Here is a 26,308-nt window from a genome sequence, read left to right on the forward strand (position 1 = left end):
AGCCATAAAAGAACGGTGGCGTCACAAGCACATCCCGCAACTAGTAGTTGATTTTTATGCTTTCCTGCTGTGGAATTTCCTTAAAGTTACTCCGAAAGGCGCCATATTTGTATCGCCCTTAAAGATGGGTTCGCCCAACGCATTACAAGTAGAGAGGTTTTTGATGAGATCGGCGTCATTTCTAGTACAGTTGTTGTGTTTTCCTCCCCGTTCGATGACGCCTTAAATGGTATGGTGCGCCCTATCGGGGGTATTGAGTTTTTGATGTACGCTAATAAAATTCACACAAGCAAAAGAGTTCTTGGCTCTAATCTACATTCATGGTTACTGCACGATCGTGCCGTGCATTGAATCGTTTGCTCGCTTGCTTGCTTGGGCACCCCGTTCGGTTGCACTTGGGAAACGTTCGTTTGTAACATCCGTTCCGTTTGTGTGACGAATAAATCATACAATGAAAAATCGATTTCAAACGTCCTCCTCCCCTCCTCGGTGGAGCCATTTGCTCAATGCACTGTGACGACTACCCGGCCAATGCTACGCCACAGTAGCAGCTGCTGCTCCAGCACTACTCTTGCATATATGCGTCGGTCTTCGAAAGAAGAGGCACACCACTACACTGGGTGTGGAAGCAAATGGTCGTCGTACATCTTCCAAGTAGCTACCAGTTGGAAGTGTACCCCCTTGCTATGTGTGGAAGCTGCCCGATTCATAAAGCCTGCAAACATTTGTGTAGTGAACATTTATTGCTGGTCGCCCTGTGGCGTGGCGGCACACTGTTTTAACCTCTCTCTCTACACCCTACACGGTGCAGGGCTACCGACCTGCATTAGCCGGATCACTTGCACAATAGTAATGTTAAATAAACAATTACTTATTGCCTCGTAGAATACACGAGCGAACAATCTTGCCTGCCCACCCTATAGCATAAGAATGTTTCCTTCGGCGCAAGTCGGTCGTTTTTGGGGGTGATTTTTGTTTAGAGTATGAGATCATGTACACCGCTGGCACCCTGTTTTCCAAATGATTTTATGACACAGTCATCATGTGCACACATAACAACAAGCACGGAAAACCCCCAATTATTATTAAACTAATCATAACGTTTCGTTCTCTCGCTCTCTTTTCTCCCGCCGTGTTTGTAGTCGCCTGCTTTCTGATACTGACCGAGCTGGGCCTGTTGCCGCAAGTGGTAAAACGTGGCTTCTACTGCAACGATCAATCGATCCAGCACGAGTATAAGGGCGATACGATAACGACCGTCACCATATTGTTGAGCGGGCTTGTGCCCATGCTGCTGGTAAGTTGCTTTTTTCCCCTTCCCTCCAGCACGATAAGTTGGATTTAACATTCCGCCCGATTTAGAAGGTGTACAGATTACTAGGGGTGTGAACAATGCTGATTATTTGCTTTTAGGTAAACGCTTTTGCCCCGATACCACCGTAGCTTACTGGTTCACATGTGTGGTAAAATACGTCACATAGCGTGCGTAAGATATACGCACTAATCGCAGTGCAGTCCATTGTGTGATAAGGTGGGAGTTAGACAATGAAACTATAAAACGTATAATCAAATATCGGAACTTTTCAAGTTGTTGTAACCTATGTCTGGCCTTTTTCTGGGGCTGGTTAGAAACACTTGAAGATGCACTTGATCATTCCAAAACCTCACCAAAATATTCATTGCGAGAAGATCTTGAGAGATTAAATAGTTGAGAGTGGTGTTCCGAAAAATGAGATGTAACAACTGAACTGGATCGACAATTTGATAGCGACCAGCCATGTGCCAATTGATAGGATCTATCAATCGCTTGGAAGATAGTAAAAAGTGGAAGGATCACGTAAACATATAATCAATCGTTGGAAAAACAAATGAAATTGATTGCTGACATCTCCAATCTCTACAGAGTACTATTGTATGACGTGTAACATCAATTTTACTTGTGACTAGGAGATGTCTGCAAGAGCCATTTAAAAGTATATTCTTCCTATTTTGATGTTTTTGATAGCGTTTTGTGTGCTTCAAACTGAGTAGATCATTGGAGAACGTACTCATGGTGGACCGAACGCTCTGTTTCACTTCGGGTCTTTAGGACTTCCTTTAAGATATGTGATCTTCCAAAAAGTTCAGTAAGCCCTTGGTTCTATTGAAATTAGTGGCCCGCTTAGGGTACCGGGGGCCCTAGGCGGTAAGACGTGCAGAAGCCCGCCGTAAATCGTACTATAGGCTACCGATCTACGGGGCCCCAGGCGGTTAGTTCGCCTGCCGTTAGATCCGACGCTGGTTGAAATAGTTATTGAGTAGAAGTAATTATTTGTCAGGATCTAATGTGCCAAATGTTAGCCTATTTTCTGGAGGATTAGCATGCAGTTTACTGCTGGAACCTGATTCCATACTACACACGAGTTCTTCCAAATATTCTACTAATAATTAACTCAACTAGCTCTAAACAAGAACTACAACCACGATGATCCAAAGATCTCCTGTTGAGCTCCAATCAGTAGATGCTCTCTATTCCTTACAAGGAATCATAACAACAACGACGGCAAGCGGAATACAAATCCGCATATTCATTTATTTTACGTCCAATTTCAGACGTGCGGTGTAGCACACATGGTGGCAAACATTTCCCAGCGCCACAAATCAAAAGATTAAATTTATGATTCCAGACAAACGACTTCATATTGACACATGTTTTCCTGCTCCCGAGACTGGTGGGTTTCGGGAGGGTTGAATAGATTGTGACCTTGTAGCGAAAAAAAATCATATCTCCTCACACACGGTTCCTATTTCACAGACCAGATTGCCCCCATTTGGGTGCTACCTCCTCCCATTCGCCGCTGTTAATGTGGGATTGGGATTATGAATTATTAATGTAATCATTCTTTCGCTCTTCTTGCCTTCCACACACGGTATATATCAATCCATTGTGGCTTGACATTTCGTGTTCAACACGTTGAGCATAATTAAAAACGCATCGAGCGCGTCGGTAAACCACATCGTTCCGCTAATCCGCCGTATTGTTATCAAAGTTGGACACGGGTTCCTGTCTCTCTGCCTCTCTCTCTGCCGCTCTCTCTCTATGTACTAGTCTTGCCAAACAATGTAGGCACCAAAACAAAACCACCCGTCGCGAGACGATGCAAATGTGAACAACTTTTCGAAACGCACAAACGACCGGACCAGCCGTCAGACCTCAGGGAGACCTGCCCGGTAGAACATGATGTACCAGCCCACCAAACGCCACTGGACACACCGGAGGGAGGACACACCGACTGGGCATAAACATTCGTGTAAGCGCTTTCGTTCGACCGCGTGCCCAGCGTACACGGAAGGCTTCTTTCGCTTTCCCGATACGATCTCCACCGTACACGATCACCGATCATCATCATTGGGCTGTCGTTTATCTGCGGCAGCTATTAGCATACCAGTGCCAGGGCCTTTGCGCGCGCACCACTAATCAAACACACCTTCGGAAGGATGTGTGGGCCGCAGCTTCACAGCCCCGCAATAGGGAATGGAGAAGAAAGCCAAACTCGTCGTTAAAACACGTTTTCTATAAACACGAGTGGTTCTGGCGCGGTTCCGCCGTCGTTGTCGTCGTCATCGTGGCCGTTGGATACGGCGGTGACGATCACATAAATCAAGCACGCTCAGGTTCTGTGTGTTTGCGCTTCTACCATAACCACCCCGGTGGAAGGTGGAAATTTAAATATTTTGACCTCTTCCCATCCCCATCGGTCCCCCAAGGGATGGGCGATCTTTAGCACGATCGCGATCGAAGAATTTAACTTCCAATTTGCTCCCACTTCCTCCCACCGTGGCCGATCTGCCCGCGAATCGAAGGGCGTTTATATGATGGGACGTTGTGTGCAATAAAATGAATTTCGTGCAGCCATTAAATTAAACCCCTCGCAAGATGATGATGGCTCCCCTTCAAACAGCACCCCCGGAAGGCGAGATTAAGATCGTAAGCGATCGATTTAGAGGAGACCGCATTTAACGGGTCCAAAGGGACACCAATCCCGTTTCACCGCGTGCCCGTGATCGATAGCCGAGAGGTGAGAAATTACCGAAGAAGATGAATTAATTAAAGCCACGAAACGCACGACCGGCCAGGCGATCATGACACGGACCTGTCGGATAGATTATCGCCTTTGTCGTCGAATTAAAACAGTTTGGGTCGTAAATTTCTCGCTTTTCCTCCCCACATCGCTTATCGTACGCTCGTACGCGTGATGGAATGAGCAGTGTGACACGAGCAAGCAAGCAAGCAAGCACAATTACACGTTGGGTGGTAAAATTGAATCAACTTTAATGTTTTATGAGTCTCGGCTCTATCTCTATAAACCCTACGACAAAGTGCAGCACACCCAGCGAGACACGCCACACATTATCGGACGATAGTTTATTGGTTACTGGTTCGAATCTATCGATGTGTATTCTTCGTGCCTATCTCTCTCTCGCTCTCTTCATTGTCTCCTGTTGCTGGAGGACTGGAGGACATTAGTTCCCCCCTTGCATACCATTAGGGGGTTTGGGTGTGAAATTGATTGGATGTCTTGATTTGATGTAAGTTTGGGCAAGCTTTTTGGGATTCGAATGCTTACCCAAACGCATAGAGCGAGTGAGGGATTAAATTACATCAAATTTATAACTCGGAGATGTAATGGAGGCACGTCGATCGAGCTTCAAAATTATTCAACTCTAATCATTCAAGCTTAATGGTGCGTTGTTTCTCTAAATGGCTTTATCTTTATGTCTCCGCTCGTAGGGCACTATTCCCTGTTGTAGCTAGAGGGAGAGAGAATGGAAACTGCAGTTTTTGTTTATTCATTTTTAGGTTTTTTGTTTGGTCGATATTTTGAACGCACCCTTTATTGTATTCTTCTGCAGATTGGTGCATGCTTGAAGTAAAAATGATAATTTATACTGAACTTGTTGGTTATTAAAGGTGGACCTCACAACCATCATTTGATATCTTTAATCTGTTGATTCAACTCTGAGTTCAATTCTTGGCGATGTTAGTTGCAAAATGCTTAATATACCTTTATGCACTGTCTGAATTTGATGTACGATTCATAATTTGCAATTTTAAATGTCATATTCCTTTAATTAACCTGAATTCTTTGAGCCACTTGTTCGATCATTCAATTCCAATATATATCGCCATTGCAGCGTCGCAAAACATCTTCTTGTCCATTTGGACTTCCCCTTGTTGGGGCCCATCTAATGCGGGTACGGGGCTTTAGTAGAACTAGATTCGGACCACCGTCCGATAAGATCTGATAAAGCACCCCTAGCCACAATTGCCTTTATCAAACCTCCACACGCACACCCAGTTTCTATTGATAAAAGCAGCAATCAGTGTAGTGCCATGCCCTTCAACAATGTCAACAGCAGTGAGACAGCAGCGCAAACTTCATTCAACCCCTCATCTTGGGCGCGTCTTGGCTGAAGATATACTCTTTGGAGCCAGAGCAGTCACTTGTAATAATTCTTCAAGTGAGGCACACACACGCGCTGGAATATTTACCGTAGGGTACGAAAGACACACACACTCAGACTCAGAGTTGATAAATGCACCTCGAATGCACCTCGAATGCAGCTTTTGCACCGGAAAAACCTTGACTCTGCACTATCTACAGAGTGCGGCTATTAATCAGCTATAATTTACCAATAGCCGGATCTTGGATCTCTTGAGCGCCTGTTATTTTTTTGCACCGCGAGACCCATTGATTGAGGTCTTGCTATTAGTGTGTTTGTTTATTTTCTTTTTCTGTGCTATCACCGCTATCAGTGAGCTATTTTTCAAAGGGATTTTCTCACGTTTGCTATTGCCTACCTTTGCAGATATGGCTGACGGAAGCGCTGCTCTACACGCCCTCGATCAGCATGAGCAAAACCGAAACCGAGTCCCGGGCGGGCGGTTCCTGGCGGGAGGCCTGGTACTGGTCGAAGAAGTACGGCCGCGGACTTATCACCATGCTAGTCATCATCGGTACCATTAAGGTGGGTTGCTTTTCGTTCCGTTCGTTATCTTTCATAGGAATTTTGCTGGAATTAAGGAAGTATTTTTCTGTGTATTTCGGCTATTTTACAGATTTTCCTCGGCGAACTGCGACCCCACTTCCTGAGCACCTGTCAGCCGGACGTGGAGTGCAAGGGCACTGAGTAAGTAATACCTCTTTCTACACTACACTACACTAACAGCACTATCTCAACAAGCTTAAGCTGCAGCGAGCTACACATTTCAAGATTAATTACAAGCGTTGTAATTTTTGGCTCTAACCACCTACAGCTGTAACGTCTCCTTACGCTTTGCTATGTTTGCACAACATACAATGTGTGTTTGTTTTACAAACACCGATCATGTTACGCTATGATCTCCATCTCTGACTGAGGTACGCCCTGCGGTGGATCTTGATTTGCGGTTGCTCGCGAGCAAATGTTTGTACAACCTCAATCACATAGATGACATATTCTGATGAATTAGGCATCTCGGGCGAACTAATCTCGAGTACTAATATTTAATGCTTGATCTCTGCACTGAAAGCACAGTCGGTTGATAAAAAGCAGGGGTCGGCAAACTTATTAAAAGAGAACAAAAATTAGGGAATCCAAGGAATCAATTTACTGAGAGGAGCTTTCGGGGGGTTTATTAGCTTTTTTAAGCTTCCTTTTTAAATTCGACAGAAATTTACATTTTTCGACAGTTTTTAGTTGTGTAGTCCCAGGAGGCGTTTAAAAATTTACGAAAAATCGTTTGAAAAACATAACAGATTTCCTTTCATTGGGAAGTAACAACATTTTTAAAATATAGGTCTAATAAGTTAAAAATAAAACCGACGGAAATGGGGTTTTCAGTTACTCTTTGCTGTTAAATGAGTCAAAAAGGCTTAGCGCAAGAGTTGAATATTTGTGAAGCAGATATCAGAGTTTAAATTATGAGCAACTACTACACTACTTTTCCGCATTAATGCCATTGAATGACATCTAGTGCGAACCTTGAAGGTTTCTGGCCCGAATTTAGGTTAAATTATTACAAGATGGGCTGGACGGGTTGTCCGATCGAAGGCTTTGATAAACTACGGACTACTCCTTTAAGCCTACATTTACTCAATTTACTTACTTACATACTTAGTATAAATAAGTCTAATAGCATTTTATTAGATCGGCATGATCACAATGCGCTGGTTACGGCAAGATTAAGATGATGAATAGGAGAATATTGGTTGTACATTGAACAAAGGTTGATTGAACAAAGACAGAGCACTCAATTTAATTGGTACATTACATTAGAGAGCTATTTCGTAAACTTTGCATCTAACACACTGAAACACTGGTGTTCTAGTTACACAAGGAAAAGCAAATAAAATCGACCCAAAAATGAGCGTTTGAGTTCGATTTTCGAAGGGGTGATATTGTTTGCAGCAAATAGTCATTGTTTGAAATTAGACTATACATACATTTGCCTCGAAAGGTGTCATAATTTGTGCGTCTTTTGCTACTTGCTCGCTTAGGTTGTCACATAGGTTTAGAACTAATTTCGGAACCGATTTGGACACTGAGCTCACCACAATTTTTTGCCACAAACGATGCCTTTCTGGACAATATTGACACGCTAAATTATTCAGTGATTAACATTCCACAGATAGATTTTTTTCTCCATTTTTGTAAACACGGATCTCTCGGCTTTGTTTTAACATCATCTTGCCGGTACAACAAAACAATCAATCCAAAATCAACAATAAACCGCCATCTATCACTGTCGTGTGTTGTGTATGCAAAATTGGTCTCGCTCGCATCGTGTTTGTACACTTCAAGTGAAGATGTCCGCGAAATTCCTCAACCGATGTGTGTGCAGACGTTGTTTGATTGTCTGAAGCCCGACATTCAGACATGACGATCCCCGGTACCCCGGGAGCCTTGCTTCTCGTAGGATTAGACACCATCTGCGCGGGGTGGTTGAAGCAGCGCAGCAGCAAACCCACCGAACAGTTCCGGTTTAGTGAATGATTTACAAAAGGAATGTTTAATACGGCGGGCGCCTTCTCCACAACAAGCCTTCTTCTTGGGCGAGACACGATGCGTAAATAGTGTGGGGTACGGCATGCGTAACAGGATAATAAACGGTGAAGCTTTGAGAAGTGTGTTGCGCTGGTGTCGCACAAACTCCCTTTCTTCGCACTGTGTAATTGATGATTATTACATGGGTTGATGGCTTTCGTCGCGGAATGAATGTTATCATCGTGTGCTATGTCGGAATCTGGCAATTTGCATCAAAATTTATGTTGTCACTGGATTTTAGAGCAGCGATAAAATTAATTCTTGTCCACCCGAACGGAGAGAGGTATCGATGATCGCGGGTTGTGCGATCATTCGATTCAGTTTGCAAAGCGAGGCAGACGATTATTCTTAAGCTGCTTTGGCAGTTCGTAAACCTGGCACCAATATGGGTGGAAAGGCTTCAAAATGTCAATTTAAATTCATTTTTGTGCTATTATTATAAAGCCTGTAGAAAAATTCTATAAAGAGAATGCCCATTATTCCCACTACAAGCCTCTTAAAAGATGATTCCTCGGAAGCTTATACCCAGACTTGTCCGGCTGACTGGCTTTTATAAGCGGCTTACAGAAGTTACAGACTTCAACACAAAGCCGCGCACACCACTTTAACACTGCCAAAGGGGGGAGGGTTTAATTTATGATCGCCATCGAATTGCATACTAGCGACATATAAAAACAATAAACTTAAAATGCATTCATGGTAGGTTTGCCTTCACCGTCTGCATGCCATCGAGTTTTCGGGAGGACCTGACGTAGTAGCACTGTTTCCGGTCCGGCCAACAATCCCTTCATTGATGTGTCTGTCTGTTTATGATCATTCTTTGCGCTCCCGTCCCCTCCGAACACGATAACATGAGCAAGTGTGGGGTCCTCTGGATATAATCTGTAAAAAAAAGGGGAATGGGTTAAATCGGTCATAAGCTTTAATAGAGCCATCCGTCCGCCAACACGACAACGAAGCGCTCAATCCCCCCTTGCAGCTACAAAAGCTTGTCATTGAGTGTTAAGTGCACGGAAATAGTTTATTTCAATTCAACCTTCCTCCCCCGACGATAACGATTTATATATGGTACCTAGCTGTATAAAAAATCGTAGAAACAACAGCCAAACGACACAACTGCACGATTTAATCGTAATCTTTTAATAACGCTCACAACTCACAAAGCGCATTGCGGAAACGGGCCTACATACGCGCGAAATACGCGTGTGTGTGGACTTACACCGTAACGGACAGAGGGCGTCACTTTTGGGTGCGCAAGTGCTTCTCGTATTCGTCCATCGGTCATTGTCACACTATTGCGAGGGAATGTTCCTTTCTCACGAAAGCAGGGAGGCAAGTGTTTGTGTGGGCACTCATATTTCACTAACTTGCGAACGAGAAGAGCATTCATTATATGCCTCACAGATGTTGTAACGCAATGCCTGCCTAGTGATGAATAATGTCTTTTGACCTTAAAAGTGCGTGAAATTTTGCCCAAACTGAGTTTGAGTTGCCAGTGTTTCGTTTGAGAAAGGACCGCCTCTGGTACACAACGGGAGGTCCGGCTGATCTTTCGCGGTCAAAGCGTTCCTTGTAGTGGCGCATATATGAAGCCTTATCTTCAAATTTTTAGGGATAACGACGGATAAATGGATGATCGATAAAACCGATAGGTTGAGACGGTAGGACCTCACATATGTGAGTTAGAAGGTTTGATACATGAATGGATTGAGCTTCCAATCGCTTAAAATTGCTAAAAAATTTTCGTTCTACATGGACGACCAAAACTAGTGATGTGCATTATAGGTCAGAATGAGTCAGTGAGTTAAATCTTCTAAGTGAATCAGTTGAATCAAAGAGTTTTGATTCCACTCAGTAACTCCACTAGTAGAAAACCAATCTCACAAATTTTGAAATTTTCGAACCATTTTTCTATTCAGTCCCGGCGCCGAATTTTTTTCTAGCGTGTGATTTGAAAGCAAACCGATGGTCCGTCCGTCGATAGTAGTGATCGATAAATCCGAATTAGTCCGGATTAGAGATGTTAAAAATGGATCATTTTGAAGATCGTCTCAGTTGCGGTTCATTCATAAAGGGTGGTGATCTGGATCAATCATTCAATCGTTCGTTCTCTGCTGAACCTGTCAGTTAATGCTAATTATTGGAGGTTTTTCTTCTTTTTTTATTGAATTGTATTGATGTCCACTAAGACGATACCAAAATTAGGAATAAACGATACAACAATATATAAGAAACGATGAATAAATCGTGAGGCGAACCCAAAAAATTACGGGAATAAATTAATAAATAGTGCAAATTCTGTATCCACTGCTGTTCATCCTTCAGAGGCTGGCTAAGGCGAAGCATGAGGCGAAGACATGTAGTACGTGTTAACGAGCGAACGAATGAGAGAACCAACCAATTTTCATCATCATTGTCGGATGGACAATACAATCGCTAATGCTGCATCCACACGATTAGCGCAAAAGAGTCAAGGTTTAAAATTTTATAGAGAAGCTCAGAGAAGCGAATGATCCAGATGTTTTAAAAACTAAAAATGATAACTGCTCACTGCTCATTTGGAGCATTCGATCATTCGCCTCTGTTTCTCTAAGAGAAGCGATGATCTAGATCTTTCAAATCTGATGCATGTCGCTCACTTCACAGCTCCGGATCATTTCAACGAATCCGGATCATATCTTACATCTCTAGTTCGGATGGGTCCGAATGGGTCCGGATTAGTACACACGAGTCCGAACGAGGAAGCAGCCGGACTGATGTGGACTGATCCGGACCCATCCAGATTCGTAGTCGATAAGTCCGACACTTGAAGAATGAATTACAGGGTTTTCCAGGGATTCTCATAGTTGTGGTACACTTCCTTGACTCTTTCCTATTGGAAGTGAACTTCATATGTTGGAAATTGGACTATATGGCACCTTTTTTGGACAGGCTCCTTGAAAATTCATATTGGATTTGTCAAATAAGGTTGCTATAGAATCAATTCCCATTACATTAAGTTCATTTGACGTAAGAAACAGTCAATAAATTTTCCCCCAGATATGAGAACTCTTGGAAAACCCTGTAACTCTCCATTCTAACAAATTAACTCTGAGTTAATGCACCCAAAACCCAATTTTACAAAGTAGATTGTGAATCGTTTGAAGGAATTATAGCAGCGTCCAAAACAATCCCTAATTGTTCCCAATTCTTTACACTGTACACTGTTACCTGTTGGCAACCAACATCTTTATTTGCATTTCATCTCTGCAGCTTAAAGAAGCATTGAAGTCTTCTGTTTGGATAATCACATAAAAGAGTTAAAAATATAAAAAAAATGAAGTCACTTCTTTGAATTATAATCTACAGAAAAGATAATCTTACTAACTGTCTTTGCTGCTTTCCTTCCCTCTAATTGCCCACCGCCAGATTCGTCAGCTCGTACACCTGCACCAACAGCGAGGAAAGTCTGTACTTTGTGCGAGACGCTAGCAAATCCTTCCCCTCCGGACACGCCGCCATGTCCGTGTTTGAGGCCATCTTTCTCATCTGGTACCTGGAGAAGCGTGTGCCCCGTCTGCGGACGCTCTTTACCATTCCGCTGTTCCAGATGGTCCTGATGTGTTGGGCCGTGTTCTGCTCGCTCTCGCGCATCACCGACAACCGGCATCACTGGTGGGACGTACTGGCCGGCACTATAGCCGGTTCAATCGCAGCCTTTATGACGGTAAGTCTCTAAAGAATGGTAAATGGTAAATGGTAGCAGCTTTTCTAATCTTACCTATTCCCACCATTTCCATTGCAGTGTCTGTTTGGCTGTCAAAACTTCGACGCAAGCAAACGGAAACGGAAGACATCGCTGTATACCGATCACGACCACAAGCTGATTAACAGTGGAGGTGGTGGTGGTGGTGGTGCCGCCACCCTCGGCACACCGCTGCACAAGGAGGAGATTAACCTAAACAACGTGATCCACGCCTGACCGTGCCCGTGGGGGATAGCGTTAGGCCGACGGACAACACGCAGCTTCTCCGCTGTCCGTATTCCACAGAAACAGTATTTTGCGCTACGTATTTTTGTATGACACGGGTTACGATCGTAGTAACCCCTGATGGTTGTTTTTTTTAGCAAAACAAGTCTTTTTCCTTTCCATCATCACCATGGTAACTATCCATCCTTTACAGAAGCGTCATACGCGCCCAGGGAGGGGTGTGCAGGTGTTGGTTTCCTACCAATGGCACCTCCTACCAACCATCCCCAATAGATCCGTTTTAACAATCAACCCCCCCCCGCCGTTTGCCCCCGGTATATGACGGCGACGGTATTGTGATATTATTCAGTAAGTCATTAACGTATGTGTTACACTACTACACTCACCCCCTCCACCCCCAAAAAGGCGCATTGCAAACGGTGGTAAAAACAAAATCGCAGCAACCCCGCCGAATGCAGTGATGCATTCAAATTCAAATTTAACAAAATGTGCCAAAAGTTGAGAGTCAATAATCTGTCGAACGACGAAACAGCAAAGATTTTAACTGCGAAAGTACGCGGGGAGAATAACGGGAGACTAGGAAAAAAGGATGATTATACAGCAATAATAGCAAAATAGTGTACAATTAACATTAACAACAAAGGCATAGACAGTAGTGCGAGTAATCATACAATCGCGAGTAATATAAGCATACAAAAACAAGCGTGTAGGTGGTGGGCCTTTTAAAGCCCACTTTTAGCATACGTTCTTCTACTTGGCGAAGTTTAAAAAACAACAAAGTCACTCTAAAACTAATACTACTACCGTACTACTCTAAGGGAGCGGGAGCACGATTGGGGGGGTGCAAGAAGGTTTTACTGTATTTGATAGGCAATATATTGCAATAAATATATTAATGTATTATTTATAAATATTTAAATCCAAAGGTCGGAATGTTCGTTTTTTTTCTAATAAGAAAGAATAAAGAAGAGAAATACATGATACTGGTGGAGAACTTTGAAGAAATACACCACATATGTATGGCCAAAAAGCTACCTAATCTGCGATTTATCCCCGGCCGGTCCTGGATGCAGTCCTCTTTAACGCCAACGGATAATTTAGTCAACTGGTTAGCAAAATTCTAATCTAATTGCATTTTCTGGGATCCAATTGCATTTTCTCAATAGGAATCTTCGCTATCCGATCGGTTTGGCAGTGGAGTGGAATGGAGTTTGCCGCCATAGCAACGTAGTTAGAAAGGTCGAGCGGTGGGATATGCAGCTGAAAACTTCATACAAAAAGACCATTTCAATCGGATAACTATATCCACTGCTGCACCCCAGTTGATACAACAGTGGATGGCTGAACATTATGGAGAAAAAATTAACAGCAAACAAAAATGAATGTTTTTTTTTCTTTGGTTTTACTGATTCAATTGTTGAAGATGCATTATCATTCGATTTAGCTAAAAACATTCATGTTAATTTTGATTTTAATTTTCAGTTTTTAGTGAATAATGAAAAAAGGTTAATGTTTTAAGCGTTATAGTTCAGGTTAGGATGTTATTGTGAGCATGTTTTGTTGACACATCCAGGAGACCGTTTTTGAGAAACATCCAAAGGAACCAAAGGATCCAAAGGATCCAAAGGATCTTCATATCATGACATGACCCGACCCGGAACTCGGGTGATGGCCCGTCGGACGTGGATAAGTATAAGCGATTCCTACCCGTTCAAGCGGCGAGTCTGGGTAGAAATAGTGTATGTTCTCTGGTATTTATTGAAGCTGTTCCGCCTATTTGTACCTTACGGGCCGTCCCAAAAACACTCCAGGTCACTTATGGATGGTTCCAGCCCGGAAAGGACTGGATCGACTCAAACATCACAAACGTCCGATGGGTTGGCCCTGCCTGAACCGGATAACCCAGCCTGTATAGTCCTTTTAGGCCATCCACAAGGACAGAGGGCATGGTAGACCCAAATTGAGATGACAATATGATGTGAAAGCGTCCACCGTTAAGATCGGGATAAAGGATCGACAGACGAAAGCGCGGAACTGTGAGCAGTTTCGGTCACTCCTGACCAACAATTGTAACGCGTTGCTGCTATAACTTTTTGTATGAGAATGTAAAAAAAAACCAACGTTTGAGGATCCCACGTTCCCGGTGGATGGAGTGGATGGGCGCCCATGGTACTCCAGGACTAAGGTTCAGCGGCAGGTTCAGAAAGGATTCAAACCACTAGTTCGCACTTTTTTTGTTTCATCTAAATTTGCTCACATAAAAACGGATAAATTGGATCAACTTTCGTTTGCGATCTGGTCCATTATGATAATCCTTTATAAAATCCTGTATTGGACATGCGAATTCGGAATCTAATTGGAATTTTCCGATAAATATACAGTGGAGCGCCGTTTATCCGGGCTTCTTGGGACTTGACCTCGACCGGATAAGCGAATAACACGGATAATGAGTCAAATGATATATTTAATCACCAATTTCTGATTAGTTCTTTAAAAATTCCTATTTTTTGATAAAAATAACCCAGTTTTTATTAACTTCATGTTTTTTTCTATGATAATATTTGTTATTTGCCATGAATTATAGTGTTTTTTGTTATGATAATGTGCTCTTATAACCGCTTTTTTAAATATCCTCCTCATAACGCAATGTCACCTTTGTATTGAACTGTCATTTCTCAACAGCACGGATAAACGGAAAGCCGGATAAAAGGTACCCGGATAAACGGCGCTCCACTGTAGTTACGGGACTACTTTACACCTTACTTACTTATCTGGCGCTGCCAACTTTATCACCACGGGCCAAAATAATTACTTCCGATGAGAAAGATGTTGTTTTTAAAATATCGTTACTCCGTAAAAACAATGATTGGCACGATTTCCTAGAGCAAATCATTCCGCTGTTCGAAATTAATAACTGTCTAAAGATACCAAAACATCGCATCGAAAGACTTCTCTCCTGTAGTCGAAGCCGAACGCGCAAACAAAAGGGAACTAATCAATTGATTTGTAAAATGCAATTATGTTTCCAAAATACGACCAAACCATTACTATTTCAATCACACCATATTCACGATATCTACTGTCATCCGTTCACAATTGAAACTAAAATTTATAAGCTTTTTGTTTTTGGTACAAATTTTTCATTTTCTTCCATTTTATTGCCCATAACCCCCGTCGGTATTGTAGATTTTTGATTTAAACATGCCAACGCAATCGACACCATACATACACAATACTAGCTCTTCTACCAGTGTAGGTCGTAATAATAACAGCGTAAAGGTACCGCCATACCGCAATTAAGCACACGGAGTAAGGGAGCAACGGATTTAAAATTAGAAACAACATAAAACGGAAACACGAAACATAATAATAATCTTCCTTTCGCGGCGTAAAAGAAATGCCAATGCCTCTCACTCTCCTCCCCCAGCGCTTTCAGCACCGGTTCGAACGGCTTATCAGAGGGCAGATTAAAAAGGAAGAAAAAAAGGGAATGAACATACAGTAAAATCTTGTCCAGTCATGCTCCCGCGCGCGCTCCGCTAAAACAAACGAACCTAGAGCTTCTCCGCCGGTGATGGTAGTGGTGATTGACTTTATAGACCCTACGCTTCGTTGTTCGATGTGGCTTGTAGTGTGGTGGTGATGAGTACTACCCGAAAACTGAATTCTGCTTAACTTTGGAAATGTACGTACGAACTCTGGCTGGCATGCACTTTGCACTTTGTATAAGAATGTTCGTGTGTTCTTCTCCATCCCGTTTCTCGTCCCCCCGCGCCCTTACAGCTTCGCTTCCGTCTTGAGCAGCGGGGCCAGCTTCTGGGCCAGCATAATGTTGCCGGCAATCTTCAGCTTGCCCTTCATGAACGCGGTCTGAGGCTGCAGTTTGCCGAGCGCCAGCTCGATCATGTCCCCGTCGGCTATCGTCATGGTGGTGTCGGCCTTACCGCCACCCTGTACCGGGCCTTCGTACACCTTCGCGTTCTTCAGGTCGAGCACTGGGGGGGGGGGGGACACAAACACCAGAGAAAGACGTCGTTAGTATGGGAAAGAGAAGAATGAATGAAAGTGACTGTGTGTGCGTCACTCCAATCACTTACCCCACTCCTTGGCCACCTTGCCACCGCTGGTGATTTTGTACAGGAAGACCGCATTGATGGCCTTCGCCTTGGCCTCGTTCTCGGCCACGCGGTCCTTGATGCCGGCGAACACGGCATCGCTCTGCAGGTCAACGGCGGCAGTCATGTTCGGCTTGATGACGATCTGCTTGAAGTCTACGTACGCACCTGTAGGCGAAAGCGGCGATTAGAGCGAGCGGGTTCCGTTCCTGTCCTCACGAACGTGGCAAGCTGAGTGTGCGCGTTGCGCGGTGCTATGATATCGAACGAACATTGCTTTGCCCGGCTTATCGCACACCTCCTTCGTGTGCATGATAATCGTCGGGCTTTAAGGGGTGTTTGCACTTTTCACTCGCCCCAACGAGGGCGCCCTCCCCTGCTACCCCTGCCCACTGGTCAAAAGTCACCACTTTAAATAAATGCTACATCACTTCAGCGGTTAGTGGTCGCAGTAGGGTGATATGGTTCGACTTTGCTTATCGACATCCAAGCAAGCGTTAGCAAGCGACGAACCTGGAACGTAACCCCGCCTAATCTCAATGATTGCTTTATCGATTTCTCCTGCTCCGGTAAACAACACACGCACAACTTAACTACCCCCTAGAGGGAGATGATGAACCAGTATGTCACCGCGTGCCACCCCTTATGAGGGGAGAAAACATACAACCACATGCACACACCTGGCATTCATCCCCTTTTTAATCGTGCCCGGCACTTATCAGCCATCCAGCGAAGGGATAAAGGTCAACAATCGTTTACTTACACAAAACAACCACCCCAGCATTGCCGAAATGTGAAAAAGCGCAAAAAATAGCATCAAAAGTACACCAATTCAAGTGTGTCCGGCCAAGTAATGTCGCAGGCAAGAAAGCAAGGGAAAAACATAACCCCGTGCACGAAACTTACCGGTCAAACCAAAGGCACAATAGTTTTGATGGGGGAAACACTTTGACCCAACGGACTTTGGCTGGCCGCTGCTGCACAGAAGGGCAATAAATTATGCAGAATAAAAACGTTCCAGAAACTACACCTTTTCACCCTTATCGCGGCGTGCGGAGAGAAAAAGGTGGAACCAAATGCCGACCTTTGTTTTGACAGCTGGGTTTCGCCCATGGAAGAAAAAAAAAGAATCATTTTCGCCCATTTCGCTCGCTCATCGTGCTGTTTGAGTTGTCACGAAAGTGATGATGGTTTTGTGGCAATATTTTTTTTTATATTTTAATGATCGCATTTTTAAATATCAATGGCTTGGTATTACCATGCTTATTTGGTATTAATAAACACCATTCGTTCTTGTAATACTGAAAATCCCAGTTAACAGCAGTGCTGCAAAATGTCATGAGCATCACGAGATATTCACCAACGAAAACAATGAACATATCCGTGGTTGCTTGATGTCCATTGTTGATACTCAATGAAAGCGCGTTATGACATGCCGAACACGACGTGCGAGAGCTTGAGTCAAACCCGATACTCTGACTGACAAGCATATTCATGATTTTTTGTGACTGTGAACAGTGCTGCCAAGTGCCACTGTTTCAGTCACCAACACTCATGACCGAAACGAAGCTCAAATCAGCTCACGTACACAACTGAGATGATTATTGATGAGACTCAAACAGTTGGAGGATCAATCACATGCTTAGTGACATTTTGCTTAACACCCAACTCTTGGTCACTCACTTGGTCATGACATTTTCTATCCGTAATAATCACAACATTCTTGAAATATACTTGGCATATGGTCCCTAGCAGCAAAATGAGCATGCTTTCTCGCATTGTCTAGTTAGTCTATCGGGTCAAACAGAGCGAGGAAGCATGCTCATTGTTTCTTGGAACCACTCGCACGAACCGCATATCTCCAATACCCATCGTAATGATCACCGGACCAAAATGTCACAACGAAGTGAATGACAACATGTCTCCAAGCATGTGACAGTCTCAACAAATGTTTGAGTCTCATATCTGATCATCACATTAGAGCTCGTGACGCTGACATGATTTTGTTTCAGTTGGAATTTGTCTTGACTATGTCAGTGACATTTTACAGAACTGATCACAGTAAAAAAAATGTCATGACATAGTGACTTACCAGGCGTTGGTCGCAAAAATGTCACGAAGCATGCATTGATCACGCCAATCGTTTTAAGTATCTCCTCTGATTATCACAATCGAGTACATGACGCTGATATGGATTTGGTTTCAGTCAGATTTTTTATGACATTAACAGTGACATTTTGCACCACTGGTTAACACTAACGACAATTCCGGTCCAAAAAAATGGTTAAAGCACTAACAAATAACTCAAAATTTAAATATTGGCAATTTGAACAACATAAGTTAAATTCAAACATCCCTAAAAAACAAAACCACACACCTTTTTCGATCACTAGTATGAAGTTTTTTTGATTGAAAATGCCAAATGCCAAATGCCAAAGCTTTTTGTAAGAAGCAAAACTATGACGTGCGTGCAGGAGAGTAACTATCGTAATTAAACACGGCTGTACACTGCAGTGATCTCTCCACCGGCTTGACTGCAATTAATCCCCTTCCACACAGCTCAGCGCGCAGGTACACTTGCCGTTACACAACATCGTTTACGCTCCAACACCATTACATACCGTGTCTCCCTCTCTCCATGTCCATTGCGTAAAACAACCGCCAGAAAAGATCGCGATATTAAGCAAGATTCCACTTACCCGATAGCACCTCCGTACTCGTCTCCACCACGACCGTGCGGAAGCAGACCCGGTTGTTCGGCTCCTTCCACATGTCGACGCGCAACGTTTGACCCGGCAGGACCGGTTTGGAGAAGCGCACCTTGGCCGCCCGGAACAGGGTCGGATCGTCACCGCCGAACTGCTTCAGCACCGCCTTCACCGAGACGCCCATCGTGCAGAGGCCGTGCAGGATCGGCACCTTGTAGCCGGCGATGGCCGAAAAGCTCGGATCGATGTGCATCGGGTTCAGATCGCCGGACAGCCGGTATACGGCGGCCTGGTTCTGGTGCGTCGGCACCTCCACCGACGCGTCCGGCGAACGTTTCGGGTTGGGCACGAGCGGTTTCACCTCCGGGCCTGCCTTCGTTTTGCCGTTAAAGTTGCCGGCACCGACGACAAAGGTGGAGCTCTGATTGCGGGCAACAAGTGTGCCCTGCTCGTCGTACGAGTCGGACTGCGTGATGACGAGCGCGCCGGACTTTTTGTCCACCACGTCCAGCACGGTCGAGGTGGTCGTTAGGACGCCCTCGGTGGCCGGTGCTTCGAACAGCTCGATGTACTGCTCACCGTGCAGGATCTGGACATTTGGGGGCAGAAAAATCCCTTGTTAGAAAACTATACACATATTAGGGGACGGTTTGAAGGGCAGACTCCATTACATTAGTAAGATCAAACGTGGTGTGCTTGATGGCGGACGCAGTCAGGCTCGAGCCCATCACGGCGAGCAGCCCGGGCAGGATGAAGAACGTGGGCAGCACGGCAAACTCCGGATTGTTCTCGTACAGGAACTTCAGATCGGTCGGATCGGTAACGGACGCACCGACGCCGAGCGCGTACAGGATCGCATCCTTAAACCCGTACCGGAACGTTTCCGTCACCGAGTTTTCATTGTTCTGGCCGTCGCGCAGCTTTTCCAGCACGCCGACCAGGCTCAGGCTGGCCTCGCCGATCGCGTTCAGCCGTTTCGCCTCCGACATGTCCGTCACCCGGTTCCACACCTGCTGCACGTACTCGGGCGAAACGTCCTCGTCGATCGAGGTGCGCAGCACGCAGCCCCTGCCCCGCACAAAGTGCACCTTGGTCGCCCAGCCGGCCGCACTTTCGATGATGGCGCCGGTGTCCTCGCACGACTCGTGGCACAGGTACGCCACTACCGGGGCAATCAGCTTTGGCTCTGGAAAGGGGCAACAAGACCATAAGACCCGGAAGACGAGAAAATGCAGTTGTTTTTTTTATGCCACAACTTACTAAGCTCATTGAACAGTATCTCCGGCAGGATGCCCTCCGTCATGCGGGAGGCGGCCGTCGGCACGATCACATTGCACTGGATGTTGTTCTTCGCGCCCTCGATCGCGACCGTGTTCGCCAGCCCGACCAGCCCCAGCTTGGCCGCACTGTAGTTCGCCTGCCCGAAGTTGCCGTACACGCCCGAATTGCTCGACGTCATGATGATGCGGCCATAGTTTTGCTTCTTCATCACCGGCCAGGCCGCGCGCGTCGTCAGGAAGCTGCCCTTCAGGTGCACATCGTGGATCAGGTTCCAGTCCTCGTCCGAGATGCGGGCCAGGCTGCGGTCGCGCAAAATGCCCGCATTGTTCACCAGCACATCGATCCGGCCAAAGTTCTCCAGCGCCGTCTGCACGATCTTGTCGCCCTCGACGACCGAGTTGTAGTCCGGCACGGCGACGCCGCCGGCGGCCCGGATCTCCTCCACCACCTTGTCGGCGGCGTTCGATTTGCCCTGGCCGTGGAAATTGCCCCCCAGGTCGTTCACAACGACCTTTGCACCGCGCGACGCAAACAGCAGCGCGTACTCGCGGCCGAGCCCGGCGCCTGCTCCGGTCACCACCACGACCCGCCCATCGTAGCGGAGCTGCTTTGATGCGTTTTCCTTCGGTGCAACCATCGTGTGTGTTTGTGTGTGTGTTAGTTTCTGCGGAGAAGAAGAATAAACACAAAACTGAGAAGCAAAGCACGAACTTCCGAAAGGGTCAAAGATTCACTTTCGAGCTGGTAGTTCAACTGGCCTGTTGCTTAAAGGCAATCTTGTTGATAAAGTGTATAACAACCAAGAACAATAAATAAGTCGTCCCACTTATCTTAACTGATAACGGTAAGCAACCGACAAGAAAACAACAAACCCTACGCGACGCAGCTCGTATACATTTGCAAGTCATTTAAGGCTCCCCTATGCGCTGAAGGGGGCTCATTAAGATGCAGATAGCACCGAGGGAAGAAGATCCACGAAAAAGAGAAATGTGTAAAAGTAATGTCGACGATCTTGCACTACAATTCACCTAAGCGATGTGGGTATGTGTGTATAATTACCGTAGATTACAGATTGTTGTTTAAACTTTTACCACCACAAACTATCTTGTCCGATATTTATCTAATTGTGCTATTTAATAGCTTATTAGTAATTTCACTTTACACAACTAATAACAAACAAAAAACAAAAAACAATACGACGAGTCGCAACAACACGTCCGTACGAAAACAATCGAGAAACACGAATGAATGGGGAGCGCGCGGTAACGCAAGGTTAGCTCACAAACCGTACCCATTCGCCATGTTAGAAAAAGAGATTTAAATTGACGGTTAATCTCCCTACCCCACTGAACACATTTTCGATTCGCTTCTTTTTACTGCTTTAAATACAATCATTGTAACATTTGATTCGATTGGTCCGAAACGGTTCTTCTTCTTTTTGACTATTCGCTGTGTTTATATGTTTTGTTGGAGGCAAATCCACCAGCGACCAAATTTTCCCTCTACGACAGATCCTCCAGAAGTGCCGAATGCCAAATCCCTACGCACCTGTCCATCGACTTCAAGGCGGCCTACGACTTCATAGACCGGAATGAGCTATGGAACATCATGCAGCGGTACCATTTCCCGGGGAAGTTGGTCCGGCTGTTAGAGGCCACCATGAACGGGGTGCAGTGCATGGTGAGAGTATCGAACTTGATGTCGGAATCGTTCGAATCTCACAGGGGTGTGAGGCAAGGTAACGGACTCTCCTGTCTGCTATTCAACATCGCCCGGGGCCCGGGAAGGGCGTCATTCGAAGTACGCGGGGCTAGACAACGACATCCGTGATACGATCCTCTTCCAGTCTCTCCAATTTCTTGGTTTCGCGGATGACATCGACATCATCGGCAGGACAACAGCGAAGGTGTGTGAGGTGTACACCCGACTAAAACGCGAAGCGGCAAGAATTAGATTGAGAATCAAAGCGAGGAAGACGAAGTACCTGCTTGCCGGAGACTCAGACCATATGGGAAGCAGTGGATTAGTTGACGGCGACAGTCTCGAGGCAGTAAAGGAGTTTAAAGCGTAAAGGAGCTATCTCGGGACGGTCATTACTTCAGACATCGACATCAGCAACCAAATCCGGAGTCGCATTGTTCAGGGGAATCCTGCATACTATGTGCTTCACCGACTGCTGAGATCCAGAAGACTTCGAGCTTTCGAACTGCTGAGCGGAAGATACAAACGTTCTGGGCGTGTTTGAATGACGCATCCTCCAGACTATCTTTGGCGGTATGTTCGAGCATGGAGCGTGGAGGAGAAGGATGAGCTATGATCTTGCTGAGCTGTACGGCGAACCGAGCATCCTGACGGTGGCAAAGGCTGGTAGGGTACGATGGCTGGGGCATGTCATGAGGATGTCGGACTCATGCCCCACCAAGAAGGTGTTCGACAGCGAACTCGATGGCTGGATCAGGTGAAGCGAGACCTGTCGGAGATCGGGTGTCTACATGGATGACTATCAATCTTCTTCATTAAATTGATCAACCAACATACCCGTTAACTATATTCATGGATGAATTTGAACTTCCTCACGCATCTAAAGTGACTAGATTTGCTGTAGAAGAACCAGAAGTGCCAGTTCCGGATGATAAATTTGTTCTCACATACAATTTCGGTAACGTCAATGCACTGATGTTATGAATTTTCCTTCTATTATTCTGTATATAGTCATTATTATAGATTTTCTAGCTACATTTCTTCAGCTTTATTGTACCATCGTTCACCGTACATTGCTTTATCAAAGTCGTCTTTTACCCTGCTCCTTAAGAGCATTTCATCTCATATCCCCCTCACCATAGATCCCAACCAGGAGCCGATTTTTGGGCGTACAGCTTTCATCCTTCAATCGCTTGCGCAACACCTTGTACCCGAGCTCTTCGGCACGTAGCGCCCGGTCCCGGTCGATCACGTCCATGCAGTAGAAACCCTGGTGCGCTTTCGCCACATTCGTCCTGTCGCTGGCCAGATCGTGCGTCTGGTCCGCACAGTGCGCAACGCAGAAGTACTCTTTCAGCGCCAACTCTGACTCCCGAAACAGGCGACTCCTCGGGTACGTCACATGCTCGATATTGTACAGCTTGCCGTAACAGCACGGACAGCTAACAAAGTGTGCCCGGTGGGCGAAGCACTTCTCCAGCACGATGTCGGTCGCGACACCACACGCGTGCAGCGAGACGCCGATATCGAACCGGGCCGTAAAGTAGTCCAAATTGCACTGGAAAAACACCACATTGCGAAGGGCAAGCCGTTCCACACGCTCCATCGCCCGCTGCTGCGATTCCTCCTTGTTCTCCAGCAGATAGACGGTGCAGCGAGGCAGCAGATGAGCAAGCAGTATGCCGAGATGTCCCGTGCCGGAGCAAAAGTCCACTATAATCGCACCATCGGTGGCCAGCCGCATTACCTCGTTGACTAAGCTTTCCAGCTGATGGCGCTTGCGCAGTATGCGAGCGGGTGGCAGCTTGCCGCCCTCCGGTCTCGCCTCAACCGGTACCGTGTCCCACTCGAACCGGTTCGTCGCCCAATCGTTCACCGCGCTACCAATGTCGGTGGGGATCCGGTCGACTTTGCGCAGAATGTCCAACACCTCGGCCTGGTTCGTTGTCAGCACTTGGTCGCCCTTCAGGTTCAGCTTCTTGGTGTCGGATTTGTACAGGCTGAATTCTTGTGGTATTTCCAGCACCAGCGCATCACAGCCCGAGAGTGCAGTCAGTAAGGAACAGTTTTGTGCCGTCGGCAGCACTTCATTGCACACTCGATGGAGCCGGCCTTCGTCGTGCTTAGCAACGCGCTCCATCCACCCCGAAAGGTTAGGCACCTTCGCACGCAGCACAGCGTTCGTAAGCCGACGCTCAACCAACTCAAAGCAGATGTACAGCATTAAATCGGCCAGCGTTTTTTCATACCCCTCCGCAAACTTATGGTTGGCGTGAAAGTCAAACTGCTGCTCAGCGCTGGCCAGCTTGCGGTGCTCCTCGTCGGACGAGATGCGCACATTATTCACAAGATTGATCAGTTTGTAAATGTTGTGCGATTTCAGTGGCTGCACAAGATGGCTTTCCAGCTGTCCTATTTCCGCCGGGAGCAGGTTGTCCTTGACACCGAGCTTCAGCACCTCCTCCACACACCGCACCATATCAAGCTCGCAGAACTTCGTCCACAGGGAAGCGTCCGCCGGGGCCACGAGCGTATTTCCCTTGAAACCAAGCAATCCGGCGGAACTTTTCGTAGCCGCCACGTGCTGCTTGGTTAGTCGCCGACAAACGCCACACAGTCCGGACACAATCGTATTGATCCGCTCGATAGCGATCGAGGGAAGCTGACAGAACAGAGCCGGATCGTGCGGCAGCGGTGCGGCGTCGGTGAAAAACGCCGACGCTTCCACACTCGAGGTAGGAAGCACAATGCGTAGAACATTGGTGGTCGCTTTGCATTGCACAAAGTGTACCACAACGTCCGTGGGGTTAAGTTCTAGGTAGCGGTACAGCACCAGCACTATGTAGCTTTCGAGCGGAACGTCCAATGCTCGGACGGAGTGCTGCGCACCGGTCACACACCCACCCTCCGTGCTGGGTAGCAGTCGATAGTACTTAAGGTAAAGCTTCATCGTCAAAGTCGTCTGGTGGAAGCGGGGGTACGTACGCGAACTCCTATGCACCTAGCTCCCGCTGGATCTTTAGCATAGTCCGTCGGTTCAGTGTTTTTTGCCGCAGAAAGGAAACCGCTGCGGAAAGTGTGCCAATGATGGTTAGCGAAATTTGAAACGACCAGTAGTGCCGCTCGTCTAGCCACGCGACCCGATCACAGCTGCACAAAGGGATTGGAAGAACAAAGGGGACATGTTTACTGCTTCCTTCTTTCCGCACGTTCTTACCAGTCCTTACCTTCGCGTGACGATTTCTCCGCCGATACACTTCAGCACCTCCTTGTTGTGGGTGTGGACGCAGACGCCCTGGGATTTGCTCGCGATCTCGAACGCCGTGCACGGATGGCAGTCCTTGATCACCTCGTACGTTTCGCGCTGCCAGCAGGTGGAATTATTCTCGATCACAAACTCCTGCCGACGGGAGCCCGCCTTCATCCATTTGGATTCGATGATCAGCACAACTATCGTTAGTCTAGCGGGTTTTGGGGTTGGGCAAACGAAGGGAAAGCGCGAGGATGGATTTGGTGGTTACGAATCGATCCGCCGTCGTGCGTGCGTGCGTGTATGACGAAATATACGCTTGGGTAAATCGGATACGAGGCTCCGTGAAGGTAAACAAACTTACAGTATTAGGCAGCTGATTCCAAACACCATACGCTTTTTGGAGAGGTTTTCTATCATGGTTGTGTTGCGGATGAGTGGAAGGGTAACAAACGGGGCAAGAGATAGGCAAGGTGGCCAATTCTTTACGGCAAAATTCACAACTCCCGAACGGCAGGAATGTGCTCTGCGTGAGCAATGTTTTCCCTTTTCTCCTTTTGGGCTTCTTTCACTCAACTGCTAAAATGACAGAACAGCGAGGGCATGGCAATTAGGCGGCGCTCTATTACGCATAGGTATCATAGGTTACTGTACAGGTGTCCCCCGAGATACGACTGTATTTGGGACCGAAAAAATGTCGCAAAGCAAGGCGTAAGTCGAAAAAGTCGTATGTCGAATATCTATGAATATAAAGTTTATAACCGAAGTTGAAGAGTTGGAATCTATGATATCGTGTATTTAATTTAAAATAATGTTCGATAGTGTAATAATTATATTTTAAAAGACGTACACAATAAAGATATTCAAAATAGAGTAGTTGTGGAATCTTTGGAAATGTGTGTATAACGGTTATTAGCCAAGAAATTCAAAAAAATACATCAATTTCTTGTCAATGACAACTTTTAACTGTCAAAATCAAAATCGTCGTATCTGCGAATCGTCGTAACTCGAGGGGGTCGTAACTCGGGGGACGCCTGTACCAGATTTCAATAGGCTGGTGCAGCAATATCACAAAACTGCTGATACATTTACAATTATTTTCGTTGAAAGTAGTATTATTTTGATTGATTAACTATCGTAATATCTATCTAATAACTATCGTAGTTTGCCATATCAAAGAAGAAGAAACGCTCTGAAATGTGACATGTTCGAGGCG

At 45.9% G+C, this 26,308-nt stretch overlaps 4 protein-coding genes across 7 annotated transcripts in view; 1 reads left to right on the forward strand and 3 right to left on the reverse strand.

The window, feature by feature from the left end:
* LOC120901367 (phospholipid phosphatase 2-like) overlaps positions 1-12,956 on the forward strand; it is a 50,222-nt gene extending 37,266 nt beyond the window's left edge. For both annotated transcript variants that reach the window (XM_040309239.1, XM_040309238.1), the window contains exons 2-6: positions 1,143-1,297; positions 5,851-6,009; positions 6,101-6,171; positions 11,476-11,773; positions 11,852-12,956. In XM_040309239.1, the coding sequence (XP_040165173.1) occupies positions 1,143-1,297; positions 5,851-6,009; positions 6,101-6,171; positions 11,476-11,773; positions 11,852-12,028 (860 nt within the window). In that variant the 3' untranslated portion in view covers positions 12,029-12,956. The remainder of the gene's footprint in view (positions 1-1,142; positions 1,298-5,850; positions 6,010-6,100; positions 6,172-11,475; positions 11,774-11,851) is intronic.
* A 2,198-nt stretch (positions 12,957-15,154) lies between these two features.
* LOC120901803 (peroxisomal multifunctional enzyme type 2-like) lies at positions 15,155-21,389 on the reverse strand. 3 transcript variants are annotated; one of them, XM_040310068.1, is made up of 6 exons: positions 21,201-21,389; positions 20,121-20,805; positions 19,532-20,046; positions 18,852-19,449; positions 16,135-16,320; positions 15,155-16,032 (listed from the first exon to the last, which is right to left on the reverse strand). In XM_040310068.1, exons 2-6 carry the CDS (start codon positions 20,776-20,778, stop codon positions 15,815-15,817), a joined length of 2,175 nt encoding a protein of 724 aa, XP_040166002.1. In that variant the 5' UTR covers positions 20,779-20,805; positions 21,201-21,389; the 3' UTR covers positions 15,155-15,814. The 3 variants fall into 3 exon arrangements, with proteins under 3 accessions (XP_040166002.1, XP_040166004.1, XP_040166003.1); XM_040310070.1 differs by lacking the exons at positions 18,852-19,449; positions 19,532-20,046; positions 20,121-20,805; positions 21,201-21,389 and adding an exon at positions 18,530-18,652; XM_040310069.1 differs by lacking the exons at positions 18,852-19,449; positions 19,532-20,046; positions 20,121-20,805; positions 21,201-21,389 and adding an exon at positions 17,059-17,246.
* Positions 21,390-22,862: 1,473 nt separating this feature from the next.
* Positions 22,863-24,814, reverse strand: LOC120902824 (glutathione S-transferase C-terminal domain-containing protein homolog). The gene has a single exon (XM_040311860.1). The coding sequence runs from the start codon at positions 24,790-24,792 to the stop codon at positions 22,960-22,962; it is 1,833 nt and encodes a 610-aa protein (XP_040167794.1). The 5' UTR covers positions 24,793-24,814; the 3' UTR covers positions 22,863-22,959.
* LOC120902825 (protein JTB) lies at positions 24,803-25,674 on the reverse strand. The gene is made up of 3 exons (XM_040311861.1): positions 25,457-25,674; positions 25,070-25,303; positions 24,803-24,992 (listed from the first exon to the last, which is right to left on the reverse strand). The coding sequence occupies exons 1-3, from the start codon at positions 25,510-25,512 to the stop codon at positions 24,836-24,838; spliced, it is 447 nt and encodes a 148-aa protein (XP_040167795.1). The 5' UTR covers positions 25,513-25,674; the 3' UTR covers positions 24,803-24,835.
* Between the last annotated feature and the right edge of the window lie 634 nt (positions 25,675-26,308).

This window comes from Anopheles arabiensis, chromosome 3 (assembly GCF_016920715.1).
Source record: "Anopheles arabiensis isolate DONGOLA chromosome 3, AaraD3, whole genome shotgun sequence".
In the NCBI taxonomy this organism is placed as follows: Eukaryota; Metazoa; Arthropoda; class Insecta; order Diptera; family Culicidae; genus Anopheles; species Anopheles arabiensis.

What these genes read in the sequence shown, in the direction of transcription:
- LOC120901803 (XM_040310068.1), bottom strand. Translation starts at nt 20,778, where the DNA reads ATGGTTGCACCGAAGGAAAACGCATCAAAGCAGCTCCGCTACGATGGG. An exon ending in GATACTGTTCAATGAGCTTA is followed by an intron (nt 20,047 to 20,120) that starts GTAAGTTGTGGC and finishes GCCCCTTTCCAG; the next exon opens with AGCCAAAGCTGATTGCCCCG. An exon ending in CAAGGTGGCCAAGGAGTGGG is followed by an intron (nt 16,033 to 16,134) that starts GTAAGTGATTGG and finishes CCCCCCCCCCAG; the next exon opens with TGCTCGACCTGAAGAACGCG.
- LOC120902824 (XM_040311860.1), bottom strand. Translation starts at nt 24,792, where the DNA reads ATGAAGCTTTACCTTAAGTACTATCGACTGCTACCCAGCACGGAGGGT.
- LOC120902825 (XM_040311861.1), bottom strand. Translation starts at nt 25,512, where the DNA reads ATGATAGAAAACCTCTCCAAAAAGCGTATGGTGTTTGGAATCAGCTGC. An exon ending in GGAATCAGCTGCCTAATACT is followed by an intron (nt 25,304 to 25,456) that starts GTAAGTTTGTTT and finishes AAAACCCGCTAG; the next exon opens with ACTAACGATAGTTGTGCTGA. An exon ending in GGAGAAATCGTCACGCGAAG is followed by an intron (nt 24,993 to 25,069) that starts GTAAGGACTGGT and finishes CCCTTTGTGCAG; the next exon opens with CTGTGATCGGGTCGCGTGGC.